The 24,982-nt window shown below is 60.7% G+C and overlaps 3 protein-coding genes across 14 annotated transcripts in view; 2 read left to right on the top strand and 1 right to left on the bottom strand.

Annotated features, from left to right (window-relative positions):
- LOC138816080 (E3 ubiquitin-protein ligase MGRN1-like) overlaps window positions 1-16,417 on the top strand; it is a 51,629-nt gene extending 35,212 nt beyond the window's left edge. The window contains exons 10-17 of one of the 2 annotated variants that reach the window (XM_070005636.1): window positions 2,061-2,220; window positions 4,213-4,322; window positions 6,022-6,087; window positions 7,395-7,621; window positions 9,448-9,577; window positions 9,993-10,035; window positions 11,053-11,151; window positions 14,539-16,417. In XM_070005636.1, coding sequence (XP_069861737.1) covers window positions 2,061-2,220; window positions 4,213-4,322; window positions 6,022-6,087; window positions 7,395-7,621; window positions 9,448-9,577; window positions 9,993-10,035; window positions 11,053-11,151; window positions 14,539-14,651 — 948 coding nt within the window. In that variant the 3' untranslated portion in view covers window positions 14,652-16,417. The remainder of the gene's footprint in view (window positions 1-2,060; window positions 2,221-4,212; window positions 4,323-6,021; window positions 6,088-7,394; window positions 7,622-9,447; window positions 9,578-9,992; window positions 10,036-11,052; window positions 11,152-14,538) is intronic. The other variant, XM_070005637.1, reaches the window with a different exon arrangement.
- Window positions 16,418-17,825: 1,408 nt separating this feature from the next.
- LOC138816066 (tudor-interacting repair regulator protein) lies at window positions 17,826-19,475 on the top strand. Of its 4 annotated transcripts, none has more exons than XM_070005597.1 (3): window positions 17,826-18,046; window positions 18,123-18,447; window positions 18,822-19,475. In XM_070005597.1, the coding sequence occupies exons 1-3, from the start codon at window positions 17,894-17,896 to the stop codon at window positions 18,974-18,976; spliced, it is 633 nt and encodes a 210-aa protein (XP_069861698.1). In that variant the 5' UTR covers window positions 17,826-17,893; the 3' UTR covers window positions 18,977-19,475. The 4 variants fall into 4 exon arrangements, with proteins under 4 accessions (XP_069861698.1, XP_069861695.1, XP_069861699.1 ...); XM_070005594.1 differs by having other exon boundaries at window positions 17,845-18,046; window positions 18,117-18,447; XM_070005598.1 differs by having other exon boundaries at window positions 17,850-18,046; window positions 18,123-18,377.
- A 109-nt stretch (window positions 19,476-19,584) lies between these two features.
- Window positions 19,585-24,982, bottom strand: part of LOC138816077 (ankyrin repeat and SAM domain-containing protein 3-like) — a 28,019-nt gene continuing 22,621 nt past the window's right edge. For 7 of the 8 annotated variants that reach the window (XM_070005618.1, XM_070005619.1, XM_070005620.1 and 4 more), the window contains 10 exons: window positions 24,832-24,963; window positions 24,484-24,590; window positions 24,084-24,272; window positions 23,284-23,408; window positions 21,389-21,530; window positions 20,993-21,165; window positions 20,814-20,899; window positions 20,380-20,463; window positions 20,137-20,232; window positions 19,585-20,031 (listed from right to left, as the gene is read on the bottom strand). In XM_070005618.1, the coding sequence (XP_069861719.1) occupies window positions 20,153-20,232; window positions 20,380-20,463; window positions 20,814-20,899; window positions 20,993-21,165; window positions 21,389-21,530; window positions 23,284-23,408; window positions 24,084-24,272; window positions 24,484-24,590; window positions 24,832-24,963 (1,118 nt within the window). In that variant the 3' untranslated portion in view covers window positions 19,585-20,031; window positions 20,137-20,152. The remainder of the gene's footprint in view (window positions 20,032-20,136; window positions 20,233-20,379; window positions 20,464-20,813; window positions 20,900-20,992; window positions 21,166-21,388; window positions 21,531-23,283; window positions 23,409-24,083; window positions 24,273-24,483; window positions 24,591-24,831; window positions 24,964-24,982) is intronic. The other variant, XM_070005625.1, reaches the window with a different exon arrangement.

Genomic DNA, 24,982 nt, shown 5'->3' with positions numbered 1-24,982 from the left:
CAGGCATGCCTGTGTGTCCCAGTAAAACTACTCACTGAAGCCTGGTGCTGGTGGCTCACAGTTGTAATCTTAGCTACTCAGGAGGCTGAGACTTAAGGATCATGGTTCAAAGCCAGCCACAGTTCAAAGCCAATAAACCACCAGAAAATCAGAAGTGGTGCCATGGCTCAAGTGGTAGAGCAACTAGCCTTGAGCTGAAGAGCTGAAGGACAGCGCCCAGGCCCAGAGTTCAGGCCTCACAACTGACTTCCCTCACCCCTCCCCCCCCCAAAAAAAAACTGAAATAGGGTGGGCTCATTTTTTCAATTCTTGTTTACAACCAAAACCAAATCTATATGGTAATTGGGTTTCTGGAAGCTGCCATTGTTTATTTAGGAACTGTATTTCCAACAAGTCAGATTCTATGTTTTACCATATGGATAGACATTGCAAAGACCTCAAGTCATGCAGCTCTCCAGCATTTTATGTGTCTGGATGGGTGCCAGAGAGTGAGTTGTAATGGTTTGGGTGGGGAGCAGCACATGACACCCCTCTGTGATGATGTCCCCTGTGATGACACCCCTCTGTGATGGCACCCCCTCTCTGTGATGACACCCCTCTGTGATGACGTCCCTCTGTGATGGCACCCCTCTGTGATGACGTCCCTCTGTGATGACGTCCCTCTGTGATGACACCCCTCTGTAATGACGTCCCTCTGTGATGACGCCTCTCTGTGATGACACCCCTCTGTGATGACGTCCCTCTGTGATGACACCCCTCTGTGATGACGCCTCTCTGTGATGACACCCCTCTGTGATGACGTCCCTCTGTGATGACGGCTCTCTGTGATGACACCCCTCTGTGATGACACCCCTCTGTGATGACGCCTCTCTGTGATGACACCCCTCTGTGATGACGTCCCTCTGTGATGACGTCCCTCTGTGATGACACCCCTCTGTGATGGCACCCCTCTGTGATGACACCCCTCTGTGATGGCACCCCTCTGTGATGGCACCCCCCTCTGTGATGGCACCCCTCTGTGATGGCACCCCCCCTCTGTGATGACACCCCTCTGTGATGGCACCCCTCTGTGATGACACCCCTCTGTGATGACACCCCTCTGTGATGGCACCCCTCTGTGATGACACCCCTCTGTGATGACGTCCCTCTGTGATGACACCCCTCTGTGATGACACCCCTCTGTGATGACGTCCCTCTGTGATGACACCCCTCTGTGATGACGTCCCTCTGTGATGACACCCCTCTGTGATGACGTCCCTCTGTGATGACACCCCTCTGTGATGACGTCCCTCTGTGATGACGTCCCTCTGTGATGGCACCCCTCTGTGATGACACCCCCCCCTCTGTGATGACGCCTCTCTGTGATGACACCCTCTCTGTGATGACACCCCCTCTCTGTGATGATGCCTCTTTGTGATGACACCCTCTCTGTGATGGCACCCCTCTATGATGACGTCCCTCTCTGTGATGGCACCCCTCTCTGTGATGGCACCCCTCTCTGTGATGACACCCCCTTTCTGTGATGATGCCTCTCTGTGATGACACCCTCTCTGTGATGGCACCCCTCTGTGATGGCACCCCTCTGTGATGGCACCCCTCTATGATGACGTCCCTCTCTGTGATGGCACCCCTCTCTGTGATGGCACCCCTCTCTGTGATGACACCCCTCTCTGTGATGACACCCCTCTCTGTGATGACACCCCCTCTGTGATGACACCCCCTCTGTGATGGCACCCTCTCTGTGATGACACCCCTCTGTGATGGCACCCCCTTTCTGTGATGACGTCCCTCTGTGATGGCACCCCTCTGTGATGACACCCTTCTGTGATGGCGCTTCTCTGTAACAATGCTCCCTCTATAATGATGCTCCTCTGTGCTGTCCCCCCCAGCCCAACTAGTGCCTGAGGCACCCCCTCTCCCACTCCTTCTGCACTCTAGGCCTCCCCTTGCCCCTTGGGGAGCTGGTGACAGCTGGGCACCGGAGGGGGGACATGCTCTGAGCACCCTGAGGTGCACCAGGCCTCGGAAGGCCCCTGATCTGTAGGCCCTTGTCCCCACAGCCCTCTGACGATGAGAACAGCGACAACAGCAACGAGTGTGTGGTGTGCCTGTCGGACCTGAGGGACACGCTGATCCTGCCCTGCCGCCACCTGTGCCTGTGCACCTCCTGTGCTGACACGCTGCGGTACCAGGCCAACAACTGCCCTATCTGCCGGCTGCGTGAGTGCCGCGAGAGCCCCCACAGCGGTCCCGGGCCCTGGCTGTTGTAGCGGCAGACCCTGTTGGTTAGGAGATGACTGCCGCCCGCCCTTCACTCAAGGCGTGGCGGTGGCCAGTAGCTGATCTTTGGGTGCTCGGAGGCCTTACTGCTTGCAGTCTGCCTCCAGGACAGGTCCACAGGAATCCACGGAGGTTGGCCCAAGTGCGTGTGTGCAGTGGCCCTTGAATTGGGCCAAAGTTGGCTGGTGAATGAAATATTTTAAAGATTACAAAGGAAATGTTTTGGGAACATTAGAATTGAAAATTAGAGAGCCACATGCTGGTGTCTGCTGGTGTCTCACCCTTAAAATCCTAGCTCCTCAGGAGGCTGAGATCTGAGGATCCCAGTTCCAAGCCAGCCCAGGCAGAAAAGTACCCGTGAGACTCTTTTTTTTTTTTTGGTCTGGTCGTGGGGCCTGAACTCTGGGCCTGGGCGCTGTCCCTCAGCTCTTCAGCTCAAGGCTAGCGCTCTACCACTTGAGCCACAGCGCCACTTCCGGCTTTTTTTCCCCTGCTTATGTGGTGCTGAGGAATTGAACCCAGGGCCTCATGCATGCAAGGCAAGCACTCTGCCCCTGAGCCAACCTCCCAGACCTCTTTTTTTTGTCGGTCATGGGACTTGAACTCTGGGCTTGGGCGCTGTCCTTGTGCTCTTCAGCTCAAGGCAAGCACTCTACCACTTGAGCCACAGCGCCACTTCCGGTTTTCTAGTGCTTTTTATTGGAGATGAGTCTCATGGACTTTTCTGCCCGGGCTGGCTTTGAACCGAGATCCTCAGATCTCAGCCTCCTGAGTAGCTAGGATGACAGGCGTGAGCCACCAGCATCTGGCTCCCGTGAGACTCTTATGTCCAATTAAACACCAGAAAACCAGAAGTTGGAGCTGTGGCTCAAAGTAGTAGAGTGCTAACCTTGAGCAGAAGAGCTTGGGGACAGCACCCAGACCCTGAGTTCAAGTGCCACAATTGACCCTCCCCTCCCCGCCAAAAGAAGAGGGAGTCTGTGGTCACATTGCCTTTCACCATTGTGGACTCCGAGGAAATTTGTCTTTCTCAGCTTCCCCTGTGGAGCTGATCCCGTGCTCAGGGGTAGCCGTTGGTTCCTGGGAGAGCCAGAGCTATGGAAAGGCCACCTGTGTGCAAGTGGGCATGGTGGGAGCTCACGACTACAGGGAAGATGGGGTTGTGCAGACATGAGGGCGATGCCGGGAGACCCAGAGCCGGGAGAAGGCCCCCGCCGAGGCAGGGCAGGCTATAGGTGGGCGCCGCCCAGCCTGCTTGAGATCAGGCAGCATAAAGGGCCAGTGGCATTGGGTTCTTGGCCTATGAGTCCCACCTGCTGGGAAGAGCTGTGTTAGCAGCTGAGTGGCCTACAGGCCCCCACAGCCACTGCATGTGGAAGTGGAGGCTGCCTTCCTGTGATGACACTGCTGTCTCTTTTAGACCCGTGGTCCGCTCCTTCGTCTATCTCAAATGCTGCCGTGGCACGCTGGGCTACTGCCGTGGGCATCCTGAGTGCCACGGGACAGCCCTGCCTCCAGGACAGGCCCTGGTCTGTTCTCAGCACCCGGCTCTGGCCTGGTCTTCCCAGCGGGAGACGTCACCCGCATCCTGCTCCCACATGGAGGTGCCCATTCTCTGTCCTTGGGCCCCGCTGTGTGGAGCTGCAGCTACAGCACCATCTCGCACACTGGGTTTTCAGACCACCTCGGCTGCAGGCGTTAGCATGCTCCATGGAGCTGGGCTCCCTCGAGTCTCATCCAGCAGCCATACAGTCTCGAGTTGCTTCTTTTTGGTTCCCTGCCTGGGGCCGTTGTTAAGGAGTCATTCATTTGATAGTGGTCGGGTGGAAGGGGTTCCTTTTTCTTGGGTTCTAGGCATCCTGGTGTGGTGCTAGGAGGAGTCAGGGCTGCTGGAGACTCAGCACTGGCTTACGTGTGTCCCTCCCTCCACAGCATTCCGGGCCCTCCTGCAGATTCGGGCTGTGCGGAAGAAGCCAGGGGCCCTGTCCCCCATCTCGTTTAGCCCTGTTCTGGCCCAGAGTGTGGACCATGACGAGCACTCGGTAAGTGCCTTCCCCTGCTCTCACCCGGCCACTGGGTGGGTGTGGCCTCCACAGGAGGCTGGGGGGGTGGGGCTATTGGAGGCTAAAACCATTGTCCCTCTGACAAGAGCCTCAGAAGCAGGCTTGGACCTGCTGAGCTCCCACCAAAGGGTGTCACCATTGTGTCACCTATAGGACACCCCAAGGGTGGCAGTCACGTTCTTCTGAAGTATGCCTTGCCTGCCAGCCGGGCAGGACCTCAGCCCAGAGGCCTCCTCCACAGCCAGGCCTTGCTTCAGGACTGCACAGAACTACTGAGAGAGAGAGAGACTAAGTTTAGAGAGAGCTGGCCACAGGGAGAGATGCTTGGGCTGGGATTCGGGGAGGTTGGGAGGGAGGAGAGCAGAGCTGGGTTCTTAGGCTGTGGAGGCTGGTGGGACAGGGTCTGGTTGGACTCTGCTCCTGCTGGTCACACAGACCCTTAGCGGCGCCTTGCTGGGCCCTCTCTGCACTGAGGCCACTGGGGCTAGTAGCTCATGAAGGCCCTGCCTGCCCTAGAGGAGAGAGCTGGTGAGTCTGCACACCCCCCTTTGCATCTGGAGGCTCCTCCTGCCTCCCGAGTTCACTCCGACTCCTGACGGCCCTGCCAGCCGCCTGGCCAGCACGCTATGCCTGCCCATGGGTTGTCTCTAAATGCCACATTTTCTGATTTTCTTGTCTCCCCCAGTCCTAGGGCTTGAACTCAGCTGAGCACTGTCCCTGAGCTTCTTTTGCTCAAGGCTAGCACTCTACAACTTGAGCCACAGTGCCACTTCCAGCTTTTTCTGTGTATGTGGCACTGAGGAATCGAACCCAGGGCTTCATGCATGCTAGGCAAGCACTCTACCACTAAGCCACATTGCCAGCCCCAGATTTTCAGATTTTCTTTCAAAGTCTGAGCTGGTTCTGGCAGTTGGTGCAGATCTGGAGCTGTCCCCAGAAGGGTTTTCAGTCTTCAGACTGAAGCCCTCACCCGGCTCCAGAGGGCTAGACTCGTGAGCACCCAGTCCAGGACCCCCAGCCCCCAGCAGTGTGTTGGCTTTGATCTAGGAGCACCACCATTTCCCGGGGGCACACTTTCTGGTTGTAAGAGGAGTAAGGTTTAAGTGGGATCTGTCCCCCGCCCCCAGAAAGGAGTCTGGCCTCAGAGGGATTGGCTGGCCGCGAAGGCAGTGGCTGGGTTGCTACTTGGTTTTGTCCCTCCCAGGTTCTGGCCTGGTGGCTAAGCATTGGACCAGTCCTTGCTTTGTCCCTCTTCTTCAGTGTCACCTCCCATACACAGGGCAGTGGGGCCTTGACAAGCTGGAGGGGCTGGCACCATCCCTGCCCCCCCCCCCCCCGAGGGAACCATGTTACAGAGCTCAGCTTAGGCTCCTTTCTCCAGCAAGTCGTTAAGATAAGGATGAGGTTAGCTCCCAGCCAGGGTCACCACACCTGGCTGAGGCCGGCCACCCGGGGCTGGCCTGGGTGAGGACTGGCCCGCCTCTTGCTGCTCTGAAGGGACCGTGCCAGCTCCCTGAGCTGGCCCACAGCCCGGCGAGATCTTGCATTTTCTGTGGGTCTGAGACTGGCTGCCCGAAGTGTGCACACCGAGCGAGGGCAGCAAAGCAGAGACGCCGCCCTGCCAGCCCAGCCTCGCGTCGGGCGGTGGTTGGACAACACTTGATTTTTATCTTGACAGTGTCCTTTTAAAAAATCAAAGTCGCACCCCGCCTCACTGGCCAGCAAGAAACCTAAAAGGGAAACAGTAAGTGTGCTTAGCCCACGGCTCCGGTTCTGCCCGCGCCCTTACTAAGCCACTGGCAAGGGGGAGCCATTTTCACCCCAGGCTGAAACATTCGATTAACTCACTCTGTCACATCGCTCTCCCCAGTCCTGGCGGCACTCCCTGCCACGAAGGGAATTTTGTGGAACAAGCAAAGCTCAAGGTCTGTTGGCAAAAAGCCAGGTTCCTGGTTCTGCTGCAGGCAGCCGGCCGGCCTCGGGCAGCGCCCCTCCTCGCCAGCTTTGCTCCACCCCGGCTCCCCACTGCCCCTTACCCCCCCCCCCCCACCCGCCCGTTTCCCTTTTTTTTTCTTGCTGGCAGTGGAATGGATATTGAAGGTGGAACTAATTTTGTTATTCTTTGCAGACAGCATTCCCCACGCATGCTTGCGGGCTTGTACCTCTGCTCCCCGCCCCTTTGGAGTTTGGCTCTTTGGGCTAAGGACTGGTTTTCTGGCATGGGAGAGAGAAAGCAGGTGGCAGACAGGCCAGGCCTCTCCAGAGCCTGTGCTAACCTGGGCAGACCCAGTGGAAGCCCTCGGGGTCTTGGTGTGGTCTGGAAAGCTGGGAGTTGCTTGAGAAGCAACCCAGAGTATTTTTTTCCTTTCTGGAGGGGGCTCAGGACTCAGAGCAGCTCTTCTCTAAGTCCAGTGCAGAGGAAGACAGGGTACAGGAAGCAGCAGGGGCCTGCTGCACACCTGTGGCCCCCAGGACGCTTTTCCGTCTCCTTCCCTCAGTTAGGCTGGAGTCAGAGGCTCTGTGAGCACCCCACCCTTACCTGCTGTCGAGAAGGGTGAGTGGCCTGGAGCCTGGAGCTTTCTGAGCTCTCCATTGGCCTGTCTGTCCCGGCCGCTCCCGGCAGGGCAGTGGCGGCTCGCACCCACACGTCCCTCCCGAGCCAGGGCCCCGAAGGCAGCGCGGGCGATGACTCCTGCCCCCCGGCATGGCTGGCTTTCCTGCTCTCCCGCTGTTACTAACCCCCTCGCCTTCTCCGCCCCTGCAAGCCAGAGGGGCTGGCTGAGGACACGTGTGGCTCCTCACACGCGCCTTCTTACCTGGCATCCTGGGCGCTTGGGTGGCCAAGCTGTCTTCAGCTGAGTCCCCAGGGCGCCCTGGGGAGGAAGGCTTCAGGGCTCGAGAGCTCGCAGGGGGCTGTTCAAGTCCAAGCACAGGAGATGGGCAAAGCGGGTGGGTGAGTGGAATGTCCTTGGGACGTAGCTCAGTGTCTGGGCTTCACGGCTGCCAGCCAGCAGTCCTGACAGCCGCTCTTCACCTGCCCTGTCCCTGTAGAGCGCCGACAGCGTCCCACCCGGCTACGAGCCCATCTCCCTGCTGGAAGCACTCAATGGTCTGCGGGCTGTTTCCCCGGCCATCCCTTCGGCTCCCCTTTACGAGGAAATCACCTACTCCGGCGTCTCAGATGGTCTCTCCCAGGCCAGCTGTCCGTTGGCTGGGCTTGACCGAATCATGGAAAGCAGCCACCAGAAGGGCAAGCCGAGGAGCAAGTCTCCAGACAGGTGAGGTACTTGGCCTCCCTCTGGGAACAGAGGGGCGGGGCATGTGTGCCTGCGTGCCAGCCTGCAAGGGCTATCTGATTTGATGGCTTCAGTGTCGATCAGGACTCAGCAGGCCCAGGAGTGGGGCAGATGTGGGCATGGCTGCCCACAGCAGTTGTAGGTAGAGCAGCTGGGTAGGGCTGAAGACTCTGGGCCATCCTGCCCCAGGCCAGGCCCATATCGCTTGCTGTGCCGGTGATAAGGTCCTTTCTAGGCTCTGGCTGCACCAGAGGCCCAGGCCCAGGCCCAGAGGCTTCCCTGGACTATATTCCGCAGGCTGCTGGGGGCCCAGCTGGGGCTCCGTTGGAGACTTGGAGGAATGACTGGCAGCCCTGCGCCCCTCCCTCCTCCCTCCCTCCCATGTAGTAGTGGCTACTCTGCTGAGATCTAAGATCCAGAGAATTTTAGTTTGAAGGCAGTCAGGGCAGAAAGTTCAAGAGATATCAACCTCCAGAATATGCCAGCCAAGCAAACAAAGATCTGAGTTCAAGCCCTGGCCAGGTGAAGGCCAAGTGCCAGTGGTTAACACCTGTCATCCTAGCTACTCAGGAGGCTGAGATCTGAGGATGGTGCTTTGAAGCCTGGGGAAGAAAGTCTGTGAGACTCTTACCTCCATTTCACTATCTGAAAACAGGAAGTGGCACTGTGACTCAAAGTGGTAGAGCATTAGCCTTAAGCAAAAAAGCCCAGGGACGCTCCAAGGCCCTGAGTTCAAGACCCATGACAAAAAAATAGTACAGAGAAGCCTAAAGGTACCCAAACCTCAATCCCAGCTCCTTAGGGGGTTAGATCAACATTCCAATTCTACCAGCTCAGGCGAAAAGTAATGAGAACCTGTCTACCTCAACAACAAACCAGGCTTAGAAGCAGACTCCTAGTGGTTCAGCTGCAAAGGAGGCCAGAGATCGGAGGAGCATGGTCTAAGGTCTGCCCTGGTCAAAAAATGCCAGAGCCAGTATTGGAGCTCATGCCTATAATCCTGTCTACTCAGGAGGTCGAATTCTAAGGATCATAGTTCAAAGCTAGCTAAGCAGGAAAGTTCGTGAGACCTATCTCCAACAGACCATCAAAACGCTGAAAGTGGAGCTGTGGCTTGAGTGGTAGAGCACAGGTCTTTGGCAAAGAAGCTCAGGCAGTGCCAAGCCCCAGGATTGATAACGAAAAACAAAACAAAAACCCAGACCCTACCTGAAAATCAGCTAAAGCAAAACAGAGTTTGGGAAGGTAGTTCAAATGGTAGAGCATCTCCTTAGCATGTTGGAAGGTCTTGAGTCCAAATCCCAGTACTACCAACAAGCCACACATCAATCCCACTGCTGCTTTCCACCCAGTGCTCCACCGTCAGCAATTTCTCTTTTTTCTTTTCTTTCGTTTGGAGCCTATGTTCCCCAGGCTGACCTTGAACTGGAGCTCCTCCTGCTTTAACCTCCCCAGTGCCGGGATTACAGGTGTGCACTACCAAGCCTGGCTGCCTTCTTCTAGAAATAAGAGGCTGTCAGACCTGTCCTGGTGTCCCTCCTAGGACCTTAGTCCTGCAGGTGTGGGTGTGTGAGGGCCACGCTGCCTCAGGTTGGGTTCTGGTCTTGTCTGGGAGGGCACGCAGCGTGAGGTGTTCTAGTGCTGTGGTCTTTGCTGACAGGAACCTCTCCCCAGGGAGTGTCTTTCCTGTGATGGATTTGCCGAGATCACGATGATTGGAATCAGGTTCAGGGCTCTACCCAGCGTGGCTTGGCTGGGTCAGTGCACCTTATCCAGCCTAACCACCCGCTGACTCCATCTGTCCCCAGCACCCTGAGGTCCCCGTCATCTCCCACCCATGAGGAGGAGGAAGAAAAGCTCTCAGAGAACTCGGACGCTCCGGTCCCTCCAGGCGTCGTCTCAGACACGGTGCTGCTGCGGGAGAGCAGCTCCCCGGAGGTGAGGCCCTGGCGGCATCCTCCGCGCCCCCCTCCCCCCCCCCCCCGTGGAGTCCCGCCCCCCAGGCTGAGTCTCCGCCCCCCCAGGCTGAATCTCCGCCCCCCGCGGAGTCCCGCCCCCCAGGCTGAGTCTCCGCCCCCCCTCCCCCCCCGTGGAGTCCCGCCCCCCAGGCTGAGTCCCCACCCCCCAGGCTGAGTCTCCGCCCCCCCAGGCTGAGTCTCCGCCCCCCAGCCTGTGTGGCTCCCCTCTGTCTGCCGTGTGTGGTGTCATCACACAGGGCTACAGAGGGCCACCTGACACTCGGTGACAGGCTTTTGGTCTGTGATGCCAGCAGTTGCTCTCAGCTATGCCTGCCCCTGACCAGTGGGCTCAGGCCCCCGCACCGGGGTTCAGGCCTTTCCTCTTTTCCTCCTAGAGCTTTGGAACAGAAGACGTTGAGGAGGCGTCACTAAAGCAAGGTGAGCCCCTCCTTGGCCTGGCCAGTTTCCCAGGCCTCCAGGGGACAGCCTGAACCCCTGCAGCTGCCAGCTTTCCCGCCTCCTCGGCCCTGGCAAGCCCCGCCCCCGTGTGTCCAGGGAGGGGCGCATGGGTGGGAGGGGCCCACGCCTTCCTGTTGCGGGATTTGCTGAGTTTCCTGGCACCCCTGGTTAGATGGGAAGATGCTGGCACCTGGCCCTCCACGCCGGTAGTCCGAGCCCCTGCCAGCTCACCGGCTGCCCGCCTCGTGGCCATGGCTCCGATCTTCCCCTTGCCATCTCCGCCGTCTTGGTTGTTCGTCATCTGGACATGATGAAATCAAGGCTCAGGCCGGCACCAGACGGAGGCCTAGGCCACTTGACTTGGAAGTGGCAGGGCTGAGAGGTGGCCCCGGCTGGTAGCTGGGCCACTCTGTTACATCCTTCCCAGGGGTTTTTAGCCACCCACGTGAGGCCCACCTGCGGGCTGCTGGGCCGGGCCCTCCATTCGCAAGGAGACCCTAGGCCAGGGACCTCGTGCGTGGGGGTAAATGGGGCAGGTGCTGCCACACCAGCCCCTCCGGGGCTTGCCACCCTGCCTGTCCGGTCTGGGAATAGGAGTTGACCTGAAGTCTCAGAGGGGGACCTTGCGAGGTGCTCAGGGAGTGCCTCTGCCTTGGGGCCTTGGTTCCCCTTCAGACCTCAAGATCCTAGGCAAGTGGGGGCCAGCTCCCCTCTGGAAGATGCTGTCAGCAGTGCTGGGAAGACCGGCCCAGCCTGAATGCCACTTGCATGCCTCACCCCTTCTGAGGCTCTGCCTGCCCTGCGGGGCACATCCCCGGTTGGGAAGAGAGAAAGAGGGACAGAAAAGAAAGGGACATTTCCACCTTTGGGTCCCGGGAGAGCCAGTGGGCTCAGGATGAAGTTTAGCAGGGCCAGGCCCAGGGCCTTTCAACCACAGGCGCCCACGGAGACCCGCCCTGCCTGTTGGTTCTGATGTTGCTCCTCCACCTGCCACAGGGAGCCGGGTGCCCTCCCTCGAGGACGTCCTGCAGGATGGCAGTCCCCAGCACCATGGCTGCGGCCCGCCAGGCCCTTCCGCCGACATCTACCTGCCAGGTAACAGTACTCGGCTCCAGAGCGTGGCAGCTGCCTCTAGGCTTCCTGTGTGGCGGGGGCCGGCCCCTCCCAGCCCAGTTCTTCCGCCTAGCTCTGGGCCCTGCTCCTTCCAATCCCCAAAGCAGAACTCAGCCAGCCCAGGTCTGGGTCTTCTGCAGGCCTGGTTGCTTGAGCAACCCCACACCCTTCGCACCCTGGAGTTGGGCTAACTCGGCTCAGGAGGGCGCAGCCATTTCCTCATCTGCCTCCTGCTGGCAGCTGGGAGGTCAGCCCGGCCCCTCCTGCCTGGGGTCAGTGTCTTCATTGGTCCCTGGTCCATGGCGCGGGAGCCAGCAGCAGGCACCCTCTGTTCCCAGAGCTGTACGAAGCGGGAAGCAGAGGCCCAGGGTCATGCTGGCGGGAGGTGGGGTACGAGCTGGACAGCCAGCCCGTCAACCCCAGGCCCCCCTAGCCATCTGCCCAACGAAGCAACTTTCCTCCTCCCCGAGAAGAGACGACCGCGCAGACATCAGGGGGAGCGAGGGCAGGGACGCGGTCTTGCTCTTCTTTCTGAAGGCTCAGGCCAGGACCTCAGCTTCCCTGCTCCTCTGGGGTGAGATTCTCAGCTTCCAAGCCAGGGACAAAGGGAGGCCTCTGAGACATTGTTGCTGGCTCTCGTGTCTGGGCTTCTGGGGTCAGGACAAACCACCATGTCGCCTCAGGACGTTCACTAGAGCCCTTGGCTCCCAGCCTGGGCCTGTGGCCCACTCTGCTCCCAGCTCACCACAGCAGCCTGGGCCTGGGCCTGGCCACCAGCCGGCTGTAACGCGCTTTGGTGGGACTCACGGTGGCCGTGGCTAGGTGTCGGCAGGAACTGGTGATATTGCCTCCTGGGGCTACTCAGGGCCAGCCCACAGGTGGGGGCCCCTGCAGCCAGCACCCCCTGGAGGCGCGCGGCGCTCCGGTCAGTTCCTTGAAGGGCTTTGATCCATTCCAGTTACACGCGAGGTGCGCGTGGGGATGGGAGCCCCAGCTGCGCGCGCAAGTTCTGATCCTGCAGGCAGCCCGGGGCTCCTTGATGGGCCGACATCTAGAAAGCCGCCTCTCCCCCCGGCGGCCTCCTGCCCTCGGTCCATCAGCAGGGGCGGGAGGCAGTGGTCAGCGCAGGGAACAGCCAAGCGCTGGAACCGGCAGGACAGATGGCGGGACGCAGCATGGTGTGCAGCCAGCCCAGCCCCGCCAGCCTTGGTCTTCAAGCTGCTCTGACCCACAGTGAAGGCCCTGTCCTGCCCCGTGGCGCAGACGCGGCAGTGTTTGGGGGCATGGCGGTCATGTACCCCCAAGTGGCTGCACCATCTGGTCTACTGGCATTTGTCACTTGCTGGGCCCTGAACCCCTTTCCACGCGTGTGAGCACACACACTTGGCGTCCTGTCCTCTTGACACCCACGGTCCTCTAGCCGGACGCAGCCTTTCTCTGCAGATTCCCAGGTTCCCTGGAGATGGAGAAAAGGAGGCTGGGGCTGGGGACCTGCAAAGTACTGAGCGCTTAGGTTCCTCCACCCTGGCTCAGTGCCTGGCTTCCGAGGGCAGCGGGGCCGTGCTGTCCCTCCCCGCTAAAGCTTTGCTGGTCTGCCTCCAGCTCTTCTGAGCTAGCGGGCTGGCGTGCGGGGTCGTTTGTAACTCGCCTGCCCTTAGTCCCAGCGTCAGTGCCTTGGCTGCGCAGCCCTGGTCCATGGCGCGCACCCGCTCGCCGATCTCCTCTGTGCAGCTCTGGGGCCCGAGTCCTGCTCTGTTGGTCTAGAGGAGTGAGCTGGTCTGCGGCCTCTCCTGCGTGCTTGGGGTGGCCCTGCCAGCTCTGGAAGAGGAGGCCCTCGCTTCCCTGAGGGAGTCCTGCTTTTTTTTTTTTTCCTGGTCGGTCGTGGGGCTTGAACTCTGGGCCTGGGCGCTGTCCCTCAGCTCTTCAACTCAAGGCAAGCGCTCTACCACTTGAGCCACAGTGCCACTTCCGGTTTTCTGGTGGTTTATTGGAGATAGAGTCTCCCGGACTTTCCTGCCTAGGCTGGCTTTGAACCGCAATCCTCAACTCAGCCTCCTGAGTAGCTAGGATTCCAGGCATGAGCCACTGGCACTCGGCTCCTTCTGCTTTTAAGTCTTCATGTGCCTGTGTCTTCACGGGGGTCCTAGATCCAGAGCCACCACCAACCACTGCCCCTCTGCCCCTGATAGGCGCCCTCCTTGGGGAGCTGGCTCCTCACCTGGAGGTTTTCCCATCAGGACAGGTCCCCGGTGAGGTTCTTACAGGGTGTAGGGTCCCCGCAGTGGTCACTCGGCCCAGGTGTGTCAGGCTGGCATCCACAGTAGGAGCCATGGGGCACAGAGGCTGCTCCAGCCTTGCCCAGCTTCTCCCAAGCGATCCCCACAATCCCACCTCGGACAGCGGCTGTCCAGCCGGCCCCGCCCTGCCTTGCTCTGTGGCTCGGTGATGGTCAAGCCACCGGAGTCACATGTGGGAGGCTTTGGCTCAGCCGATGTCAGCCGCAGCCTGGCCTCCTGTGTGCAGCGGGCATTCTCTGCCCTCCTCAGCCTGTCAGCCTGGCCTCTGGCCGTGGCATTCCCTGTGTGCTGCTGGGCCGTGACCTGCCCCTCCTGTCCCTGGAAACTTTTTGGGATGATAGCATGTGAAGAGTCCGCTGTGAGCCGTGAGGTGAGAGGTGCTCTCCACGGTGGCCCGGAGGGGCCGCACAGAGGCCGTTCGTGGGACCCCGCCATCTAGGCAGCTGCTGAGATCTCTCTCTGAGGGCTCCAGCAGGGCGCCGGCTCCCGCAGCAGCCTTGCGCCGTGGCGGTCTGGCGCACGGAGCATGCTGGTGTCCAGGCCTCTCAGCTGTGGCCTCCGACAGCCAACCTGAGTGAGGTCGGTCGCTGCTTCTCTGGTGCTGGCGGCTGCTTGTGCCCCTCACTGCGCGGCTCCCCCTCGAGCTCTGCTTCTGAACGGCCCTGCTCGCTCGCGGCAGCCCCGCGCACTGTCTTGAGCGGGTTGTAGCTCTGGCAGGCGGCAGGCAGCAGGGCGCTGTGGTTAGCTGGGAGCAGCCGGCAGCCCCGGGCAGGCCTGACGATGGTGTGGAGCTGTCTCCTTCAAGGCTGCAGCTCCTGAGTGGAGCGCCGGGTGCGGTGTGCGCCCCTGGCAGTCCGTGGTGGGAGAGGGCACAGGCTCGCGCCTCCGTCCCGCCTTCCACTGGCATGGCGGAGACCAGCCCCACCCAGCCTTCAGCACAGCTCCTGCTCATCAGCCCTGGGCCCAGCTCCGCGCCACCACCAGGGCTGAGGTGGCACGCTGGGCTCTCCAGAGACGGCGGGGTGTGGCCGCTGGCTGGGTCTGACCTCACCTCCCGTCTTCCCACCCACAGGATGGTCCACCTCCATGGAGTCGCCCCACAGCCTCGGCACCGCGGGCCCTCCCTGGCCTCCACGCGGCGGCTCCAGCCCCGAGCCCGGGCCCACGGAGCTCACCCCACTCTGAGCCCAGCTAGGCTGACAGCACGGAGCCCCCAGCCCCCTGGACCTTGCTGAGGGGCTTCCCCGAACCCCAGCACGATCCTGGCCTCTCCTGTCTGTGCACCCTGTGTGACCACCAGGCTGCGAGGGGCCACCGTGACCCCAGATCAAGAGCACAGTGGACTGCCCCCTCCACACCCCTTTTTTTCTACGGTCAGTCTATTTGTAATGGTACAAATGAAGGCCAGCAGCGTTCTACTCGGGCTCTCGGGGCCTCCCACAGAGGCCAGGTCCCCGCTCCACGAGCTGACGGCTAGCAGAAGAGAAGTACTGCAGGGTTCAGTGCTGTCCATGGACATCGGGGAAGCCTGCGGGAAGCCTGGCTCGCAGTCAGTGAAGGAACCGTGTCTGTCCGAGCTCCGCACGTGCGTCCTCCAAGCAGCCTGGCTGTTGCCAGTTCATCCTTTGGTGGCCTTGCTGGCACCTGGAGCCCCCGCCCGCCCTGCCCTGCCCCTCCTGTGGCCCCTCTGCGCCCGGCACCTGCCCCGGCTGCACCGCGTGCCTTGGGTAGCGTGCGGTCTGACGAGGGGGCAGCGCCGTCCCTCACGGGTGGTGGTTGGTGGTGTCTGGTCCCCATGGGCTGCGTATTCTCATGGGTCCTGGTAAGCCCAGCTCAGCTGTCCCCTGTGGTCAAGGCATTTCTGCCCATTGGCGGCGCTCCCAGGGAGGAGCCTGGCAGTTTTCTGGGCTCCCCCTTTGCCAATTAATGCCCCCTCGCCTTTCTCACCGATGGGAGTCCGTCTGATGAGAGGGCCCCGGCGTCATGCTCGTACTCTGTGTGCGCCAGTGCCAGTACTGGGGCTTGAGCTCAGTGCCTGGTGCTCTTGCTTGTCAACAGCTGGTGCTTTACCACTTGAGCCATGCTTCTAGCCTGGCTCTTTGCTGGTTAACTGGGAGATGGAGTCTCAAGGACTTTTCTGCCTGGGCTGGCTTTGAACTTTGATTTTCCAGGTAGCTAGATTACAGGCATCTGTAATCAGGTGCCCAGCAGTGATGCATGCTTCTTGTTTTGTTTGGGGTTTTTTTTGTCAGTCGTGGGGCTTAAACTCTGAGTCTGGGCACTCTCCCTCAGATCCTCAGCTCAGGGCAATCGCTCTACCACTTGAGCCACAGCACCACTTCCGGTTTTCTGGTGGTTCATTGGAGATAAGAGTCTCACAGACTTTCCCGCCCAGGCTGCCTTTGAACTGCGATCCTCAGATCTCAGCCTCCTGAGTAGCTAGGATGACAGGCGTGAGCCACCGGCCCAGCCATGCTTTACTTCTAAGGTGACTTTTCAGTAGAAAGGCAAAGGTAGCACCTGGCACTAGTGCCCCAGGCAGAACTTCCCCAGGCTGCCCGGCCTGGAGCCAGTGCCGTGGGCAGCCCGCAGAGGGCCTGGAGCTTGCCTCTGTGGGTAGGGCAGCCCGAGCCTGGCTTTGTCTAGTGAGGTGCTTGGGGAAAGGAGATGGAGCTAATGGCCAGCTTGGTCTCTCAACAGAGCAGTGTCTACATGCCCGCGGCCTGCTGTACACACACACACAAATATGCATACATGTGTGCACAGGTGTACACACGAGCATGTGCATGCGTGCTCATCCCCGCTCATTGGTACTGGTGCCAGTACTTTGAAGGATGGATGTAGACTAGCCTATCTCGGACTTACACGTGCTATCATTTGTTGTACCCTGATTGGCTAGTTTTTGGCTCGTTTTTACCGTATATTTATAGTAATAAAACCATGCAGCAATATCCTGTCTGGCCTTCTCTGGGCACGGTGCTGTGGGCCCACGACTGTTCTTGGTGCAGCGTCAGAACCCTGAGTGCCTGGTGAAGGCTGCCTGCCCCCAAGCCCACGTCAGGGGGTACAGGGTGTCTGTCCTACTGGTGTCTTGTGTCCTTCCTCCCATTCTGGCTGGGAGTTGTTCAGTCTCCTCAGCAGGTGGCTGCATGTTGTTCAGCCCCCATCTCCATCCGGTCTGTGCCATGTTTACTAAGCACCTCCCCAGTATCAGAGGAGGGCAAATCGACGTGGTCTGGGTCCCCCGGCACTTCCATTGAAGTTGGTGGGATGCTGGGCAGACGGATCCTCAGCCTTTGACGGTTTGGTTCCATTTAGGAAAGGCAGGGGGTGATGGGTGAAGTTACACCGGAGTCTCAGATGAAACAGCCCTGCTGGATGGGGAGTTCACCCCGCAGAACTGCTTCCAGGCAGCTGCCCAGCCTGCACGGGGCCCAGCAGCGGGAGCGAGCCCTGCGCGCCGGCCTGGACCTTGCTAGGTGCTTTGTGTTTTTACAAGGGGTTGTCAAGAGGTTTGCGATGAGGGAGCGACACAGTGACGTCACGTGGGGGATACTGGTTACCCCAGAACAGTGGGCTTGGGGGTTGCAGCCCCTGCGGGACCTGCTGCCCGGCACCTGCCCCTGCCGAGGAAGCGGCCTGCTCGCTGGCTAGTGTGAGCGGAGGTGTCACTGGCCGATTCGTGCCCTACAGCTGCGCCTGCTCACAGGTGGGCATGGTGGGGCAGGGCTCCAGCGGAGCCGGTGGGGAGGGGGGGACGCAGGGGGAGCCTCTCCTGGGGCCCGCGTCCAGAGCTGGCCCACCGCGGGGAGCACGCTCCCCAGACAGGAAGCCCACCCTCGGAACGCGGCTTCCCCGCCGGCCCGGTGCTTCCGTCCCGGCGGAGCGCTCCCCAGCCCTGGGCGCCCATGCTGGGGACAGGAAGCTGGTGCTTCCTCCCCGCCCGGGGTAAGGGGCGCCGGCCACCTTGCCCCCAGGGCTTTTCCAGCACCAAGACGGGGTAGGTGCAGCGCCCCCGTCGGTCCCGGGCTGGGAGAGCGGGGAGCTCTCCGGGGACCAGGCGGGCGGCGCAGACAAGGGGCGCTGCGTCCTCTCGACACCGAGCAGCGAGTGCCCCGGGGCCCCGGTGTTGCTAGGTCACGTGGCCTTACGGAGGACCCCCCTTGCGGACGGCTCGGGGGCAGACCTGTTGTCTTACGCGGCCCTTCGGAGCGCCTGGGCTCGCCCCGTGGCGTCTTGGGAGTTGTAGTACTGGAGGATCTTGGGAGTGGTAGTATTCGAGGCTCGGGCTTCCTGTTTGCACACTGCGCACCGGGACTGAGTCGGTGGGCGGGACGCGCGTGCGTGGGCGTTCGCGCATTGGCCAGGCGACGGGGCCGGGCCGCGCATGCTCGTAGGCAGCGGTGACGGCCGTGGGGACCGCTAAGATGTCGGCTGTGGCCGTTCCGGAGCTGAAACAGATCAGCCGGGAGGAGGCGATGCGCCTGGGGCCGGGCTGGAGCCACTCATGCCACGCCATGCTGTACGCCGCCAACCCCGGGCAGCTCTTCGGCCGCATCCCCATGCGCTTCTCGGTGCTGGTGAGGACCCGGGCGGGGGTGGGGGTCGGGCGCCGCGCCGCCCCGCCCCGGTGACCGCGCTCCCTTGCAGATGCAGATGCGCTTCGACGGGCTGCTGGGCTTCCCGGGGGGCTTCGTGGACCGCCGCCTCTGGTCGCTGGAGGACGGGCTGAACTGGGTGCTGGGCCTGGGCCTGGGCGGCCTGCGCCTCACCAAGGCCGACTACCTGAGCTCGCACCTGACGGAGGGCCCGCACCGCGTCGTGGCGCACCTGTACGCGCGGCAGCTGACGCTCGAGCAGCTGCACGCCGTGGAGATCAGCGCCGTGCACTCCCGCGACCACGGCCTGGAGGTGGGGCCGCCGCCCGGGCCCCGCCCCCCGCCCCGGGGTTTGGCTCTGGCGCTGCAGAAGGCACCGAAGGGTAACACGTCCCCCTGAGGGTCCTCGGGGGGGACGGGTGGCACCGGGGCGCCCTCAGGGATGTGTTACGTCTGCCTTGCTGCCTGCCATTGCCAATCCTGGGAGTGGGGAGTGGGACTGGCGGGAGGGCGGGATGGGGAGCGGAGCCCGCGGCGGGGAAGGAGCGGGAAGGGGTCTCCTCGGGCCACGGCTGGGGGGCGGGGGAGGTTCCGAGCCCGGTACCCCGGAGGGCGCATGGGTGAGCCTGGAACCTGCCTGGGAGATGGGTGCCCTGCCCCGAGCGGCCCACGGCCGGAAGCCCCCGCCCGCACCTCCCCTTCTCTGGCTGTCCCTCCGCATCCACGGTGGCCCCAACTCTGGCCTTGTGTCGTGCAGGTGCTGGGCCTCGTACGAGTCCCCCTGTACACGCAGAAGGACCGGGTCGGAGGCTTCCCCAACTTTCTGAGCAACGCCTTCGTCAGCACTGCCAAGTACCAGCTCCTGTTTGCCCTCAAGGCGCTCAACATGATGCCCGCAGAGAAGCTGGCTGAGGCCGTGGCCGCAGCCACAGAGAAGCAGAAAAAGGCCCTGGAGAAGCTGCTCCCTGCTTCCTCCTGAGGTCCTCAGCCACCCTCACCTACCCCCAGGCTGCGTTTGTGCCCATGGGCCCTGGAATTCCTGTGAAGTGTGCCTTCTAGCCTGTTTTTGCACCCCAGTCTCGACTGAACTGGATGCGCAGTCTCTGGGGCCCAGCTGCCTGCTCAGGTTGGTGGGTGGGGGTCCCGGACGCTTTCATCCCCCAGGCTGTCTAGGAGGCCATGCTCAGCTCATTCCCAAATCCTTCCCGAGGCAGCCAGGACCTGCACCGGCCTGGGGTAGGAGGCTGTACTGTTGATTTCGGTTGTTGGGTTCATGGTGTGTAAACTGTGGGTGAGGTTTCAGAGGGGCTCTGCTCTGTGTACATGGCTTGCCTCCCCAGGGCGGAGGGCCTTGCGCCCCAGCTCTGTGGGACTGAAGGATGATGACAATAAAGTCCCTCCGTGCTGCTCAGTGTGTGCATGTGGTGGCGCGGGGCCCGGCCCTGCTGGTACTCGTGAGGTCCCCTAGGTGTTCTCCAAGCAAATTGCAAGTTGGATTTCACACAACTGTGGGACTCAAGCAAGGTGACTGACCCCACAGGAACAGGAGCCTGGGCCTGGGCCTCAGGACCACAGCCAGGCCCCTCTCAAGTAGGTGTTTCATTTTATTTTCCAACAAATGACACATGTTCTAGGTGTCCCAGTCCTCAGACCCATAAAAGGTCAAACCTCGGTGTGGAACCTGTGTTTTCAGGGACGCTCTTGTCGGTCTCCCCACGGCCGTGCCTGGTTTGGGCCAGAGCAGCCCCCAAGCTTAGAGCCTTACCACTGGGACTTGAGTTCGAGGCCCTCATCCTGCCTCTGTGCTAGCCTGAGCTGCCTGGTCTGGGCCACAGCCCCACCCTGTCTGCCTCACGCCTCCTGGACGATCCTGGCCTCTCTAGGATCTGGGCTCCTGCAGCCGCCTGCTCACTGCCCTTCTGTCTTCCTGGCTCACTTCAGGGTGGATAGCTCACCCGACGTCAATTCTGAAAACAAAAAGGCCTTTGTGAGAGGTGTCCAGACCAGGCCCTGCTGCTCCAACCTCATGTCCTGGCGTAGATGCCATCCCAGGTGGGCTGCTGGACACTCACCGTCCCTCCTTCCGGGCTAGGGTACTCGCCACTTTTCTTTCCCGTTGAGCACCTGCAGCTTCTCCAGACACTGGGTCACTGAGCCCAGCACACGCCCTGAGGATGTGGTGGGCAGTGAGTGCTGGGCCGCAGATCTGACGGCAGCAGGGGCTGGGGCACTAGGAGCCAGGATGAGGTGAGGCGCCCACAGGGCCTGTCTCACGGCCAGCCTCCAAGGAAACCATCTGCTGCCCCTCCACTCACCCATCTCCTTAACTCCATCTTCTAGGGCTCCCAACAGCTCCGGGAGACTCAAGGCCCACAGGGACGCGTGCCAGCCTTGCGAGCCTGTGGTGCAGAGAGATGTGCCTGGCTTGGGTCTCTGCCTCTTTCCCCAAGTCCCCAAGCTCAGGAAACCCTCCCTGCATTCCAGGAGACCACAGATACAACCTTCTAGTCGGGTCTCCGCCCCAGGAAGGAATGGGGGTCCACTGCCCACCCAGCCACAGTACAGGGCTTGTCTCAACTCTGGTGGCCTTGCCTCCCTCACCAAGAGGCAAAACATCTTTTCCCACAGGTGAAGTGAGCCACCGCTCCCCAGCGCACCACTCAGGACTGAGGCAAGGGTGCCAGCAAGACAGGCTGAGCCCGCTGCGGGCTTTGTGTCCAGCCCAGCACCAAGGCGCTGCTCTGCTTACCTGCTGGCGGGGCGGCAGGGCCTGGGGCGGCCGTGCGGCAGGGAGGGTCCTGCCCCACTCGGGCTGACAGCTCGGCTTGACAGGCTCTGGCAGACAGGAGACCAAGTGCTAGTGAGGCTGGGCACGCTGCCAGGCCACCGACAGCACGTGCCTCTGCCCTGAAGCTCTGGCCCACTCACCGCAGCTGGTCCAGAATGAGAGTGGCATCCCGGGCTAGGGCCTGGGTCACCTCTAGCTGGGTGTGGACGTCCTTGCGGGTGCCGTCCTGCTCCAGCAGGCAGCTCTCCACCACAGCCCGCAGCTCCTGCTCCTGAGACACCTGGCCACGCATGGCCTCCACCTCCTCACAGCGCTGCAGGGGAAACACCAGGCTGGAGGCAGCTGAGGCCCGCGTGGCTGCCCTCGTCCAGGCTGCTGGGAGCCTGCACTTGGTCCTGCCCTATCCTACCAACTCAGGTGCCGCACAGCTGCTGGCTCTCCTCCCCGCTTCCCGCGCCCCTGCACGCCTGTGTCTCTGGATGCTGCCCTCACCGTCCTACTTGGCCCCTACCCGCATATCCGCCCGCCCCACTTGCCTTGTGCAGCTGGATGGCAAGCTCTTGCATCTCAGCCTCCAGCCGGTCGGCATAAGCCAACTCCAGGGCATCGCTGGGGGGACGGGCACTGCTATGCCAGCGGGCAATGGCAGAGGTCATCTTCCTTTTGGGTCCAAACAGCCTGCGTGGCAGGAGAATCAGAGGGTCTGGTCAGCGTCCGCCTCCTGCATGGGGGCGCCGCGGAGCACCCTGCCACCACAGGCAGCACTGGGAAACTCCGGCTCTGCAGGGCATTTCTGGGGCAGCCCAAGGCCTCCTTAGGACACTGGTAAAGGTGAATCTTCATCCAGGCTTGCATGGACGATGCATCTGTCTCCTCACTAGCCAGGCCCACCCAGGCCTCCCAACACCAGTGGCTGTTGCTGGTCACAGACGCACAGCCTGCTCTCTGCGAGGATCAGGGATTTAAGGACAGCACCTTCTCTCCATTCTTCCATGTGGGCACCACACATTAAACACAAGGGCAGACTGAGGGTAGAACGTTTTCTGCCCAGAGAAAGGCACAGTTCTAGAAAAGACCTTCAACCCTGGGCTAGCCTTGATTAAAAGGCAGCTCAAAGAACCAGTCAAGCCCAAGGAGGGGAAGGAATCTTATTAAATAACAGACAAAGGAAAGAAATAGAACATGGTCCTTAGGAAAAACTTGAGAAAGACCCAGTAGCACTTGACATAACAGCTGACTTGCACACACACTTGTAATCCAGCACTCAGATGCCAAGTCAGGAGGATCACAGTTTCCATGACAGTATGGCCTGCATAGCAAGACCATGTCTCAAGAGCCAAAACCACCATCTTGATGCCCCTGAAGTGGGGCACTAGTAATGCACGCCTGTAATTGTAGCTACCCAGGAGGCTGAGATCTACGGATGGAGGTTGAAAGCCAGCCATTTTCCATCTCCAGTTAACCAGCAAAATATGAGACTAGATGTAGCTCAAGTGGTAAGAGTGAGTTGAAGCCCTACTACTAACACGCAAATCAGTCAAATGGAGAAAACAAGTGAATCCAAAGGAAGCTTGTTGGAGAGAGCAAAGCAGATCTGAGCAGGCAGAGGAGAGAACCAGCCATCTTGAAGATAAAACAAGGGAACAAGTCTGAGGAACTGCCTAGGGGCACAGAGGACACCGGTGGTGTGCCAGTACACATTGGGGGGGGGGGGGTGGACACAGAGAGTGAGGACAGCCTGATGGAAGACGCTGTATGAGCATCCAAGAACACCACATAGGACACAAACCCATATTTCCAAAAGACAGTCCACAAAAGCAGCCACAAAGGAACATGGCATATATAAGGGATTCTTGATAAAATTACCAGCAGGTTCTCTAGGAACTTCAGAGGTCAAGGGCTGATACACTGTAAACCAATAATTCGTCTGGAAGGGCTCTTTGTGGTTGGCAAGGGAGGCGGCTGACGCCCCAGCACTGCCCTGCAGGGCCCAGAAGGTGGGGTGACGCACTGGAGTGGAGTGGAGGCACAAACGTCACTGTGCACAGGTGACGTCAAGACAAAAGCTTAGACTACCTATGGATTTTAGGTTGACTTCTTCCTAAAACTTTTAGAGAAACCAAGTCCTGCTCCCATGCAAGAAATAGAGCTCTTAAATAAGAAATCTGTGCTGCAAATTCTTCTGCCTCCAGTGAGACTGACAGTCATCAGGTGACAACCGTCACTCGTGACAGTGATCATGTGCAGGATTCTTAGGTCCAGAGCCCGCCCTCCCACAGCAGCACAGCGACACCAACTGAGGGCCTTCAGCGGCTGGTCTAGGTGTAAGTGGGTGGCAGCTCTGCGCTTCCGAGGTGAAGAAGGCTGGGAAGGGGCGCAAGGCTGGCACGGAGGAGGTGAGGGCAGCCAGGCCCCTCAGGACGGAACTCACGTGATGCCGATCTCCTTGAGGTCACTCTCCGTCAGTGTGAGGAAGATGCGCAGGTCCACGTCCTGCTCCTCAAACAGCTGCAGGTACTTCAGACACCCAATCTGCTCCAGCAGCGCAGCCAGGTCCTGGCGGGCAAGGCGACAGCGGGAGGCGATGCAGTAAGGCAAAGCAGCCTGCCAGGGCTCCGCTCCAGGACCACCCCGTCTGCAGGCTGCCCCACCTGCCCGGAAGACATGGCAGAGCTGAGAAGGGGAAAATGCCACCCAGAGCCAGTGTTATGCCAGTGCTCCTCATGAACTCCTGGCTCTGCAGAGGGGGTTCTCGAAGTGGCTGAGCAGTTCCCTCAGCACTATTTAGGAACTGCTGTGTCTGACAGAGCTGTCCTTGTCCTGGGTGGGAGGTGTGACTCTATGCCTTCACCAGCTGTGCCTGTCACTGCACTCCGATGGCACTGTTGGGTCCGTCCCCTCCCCCCCCCCCCATCCTCAGATCCCAACTTCTAGTACACATGGGTGAGGAGCTCCGAGGTAAGCCGAGGATGAGCCACCCAGGAGGGGGGCGCAGAGCCCGCAAACCCACAGCTCTCTGGGAACAGCAGAGCCGGGCACACACAGCTGACAGTTCTGACACTGTGGGCCATCACTGTCTCCAGGGGCCAGGTCAGCCGCAGACCTGTCTCCCTAGGATGCACGGGTCACGCAGCCGTCAGAGGCCTCGGTGCTAAGCTGACTTGATATCTAAACCATGTTTGTTCTGAGCCACGCACAAGCACCCCAAGTGAGCAGCCAGCAGGTTGTTACCTGGGGTCCTGAGTAGGGGGGCCTCTCTGTTCGGGAGGCAGGCCCTGGGGAGCGGGCAGCCCCCCCGGGACTGGGCAGCCGCTGGCCGTCACTGCTGCCGTGGCGACTCTTGGTCTTCACATAACTTTTGGTCTGTTTGCGAGCAGAGCTTCTCTGGATGTGGTCGGAATCCTGCAGAAGAGCTGTGTGCTGGGGGCAGGTGGGGAGCTTGAAGCCCCCAAGACTGCGGCCATGCCACCCCACGTGGCTGAGCGGACGGAGTTGTTTCCACCAGCTGCGACGCCCGGGCGTCCCCAGTGACTCCCGAGCTCAGCACAGAAGCTCATCAGACACTCGCTCATCCACTTGGGGGCCCAGGCACCCCCCAGAAGGGTATGATCGGGGGCGGGGTGGAGCTCACCTCATTGCTCTCCACAGAGGCTTCGCTGCTGAGCTCCTGGGCCCTCCCCAGGCCCTCGCTGCTGCTGCTCTGCACGGCCCCTACGCTGGCACAGAGCACGGGCTCCTCTGCCGATGGGAGATGGGCCTGATGACTGGCACGCCCCACCCCCTGCCGTGCCCATGTCGGCGGGTGTCCAGACCCATGCACGCAGGCCTCAGTGCGTACCCCCCAAGTCCCTGCGTATCTCTCTGGGAAGACAGCGCTTCTGGCTTTGCCACCCAGCCTGGGAGACTATGGGCCAGAAGCATCCCTCCGTGCCCCACCATAGGTGAGTTTCCCAGTGAGAACGGGGCCAACGTGGCGTACCCCGGCTGCTGCTGCTGCTGCTCTCCACGTCATGGTCGTTGATGGGGGAGGTGACGTCCCGGTAGCAGAGACCATCGCCTTCCAGGGGATCGCTGCCAGTGAAGGTCAGGTAGCCCCGTGGTGGACCCTGCTCTGTGTGCGGAAGAGGGTG

This window comes from Dipodomys merriami, unplaced genomic scaffold (genome assembly GCF_024711535.1).
Source record: "Dipodomys merriami isolate MVZ:Mamm:240054 unplaced genomic scaffold, mDipMer1.0.p SCAF_680, whole genome shotgun sequence".
Taxonomy (NCBI): domain Eukaryota; kingdom Metazoa; phylum Chordata; class Mammalia; order Rodentia; family Heteromyidae; genus Dipodomys; species Dipodomys merriami.
Note: the sequence above shows the minus strand (reverse complement) of the source record. Positions and strands in the feature narration are given on the sequence as shown.

Excerpts from the sequence above, each read along its gene's own strand:
- LOC138816066 (XM_070005594.1), top strand. The coding sequence starts at position 17,894 with ATGTCGGCTGTGGCCGTTCCGGAGCTGAAACAGATCAGCCGGGAGGAG. Across the intron at positions 18,047-18,116 it reads CCATGCGCTTCTCGGTGCTG|ATGCAGATGCGCTTCGACGG; the intron begins GTGAGGACCCGG and ends GCTCCCTTGCAG. Across the intron at positions 18,448-18,821 it reads GCTGCAGAAGGCACCGAAGG|GTGCTGGGCCTCGTACGAGT; the intron begins GTAACACGTCCC and ends TGTGTCGTGCAG.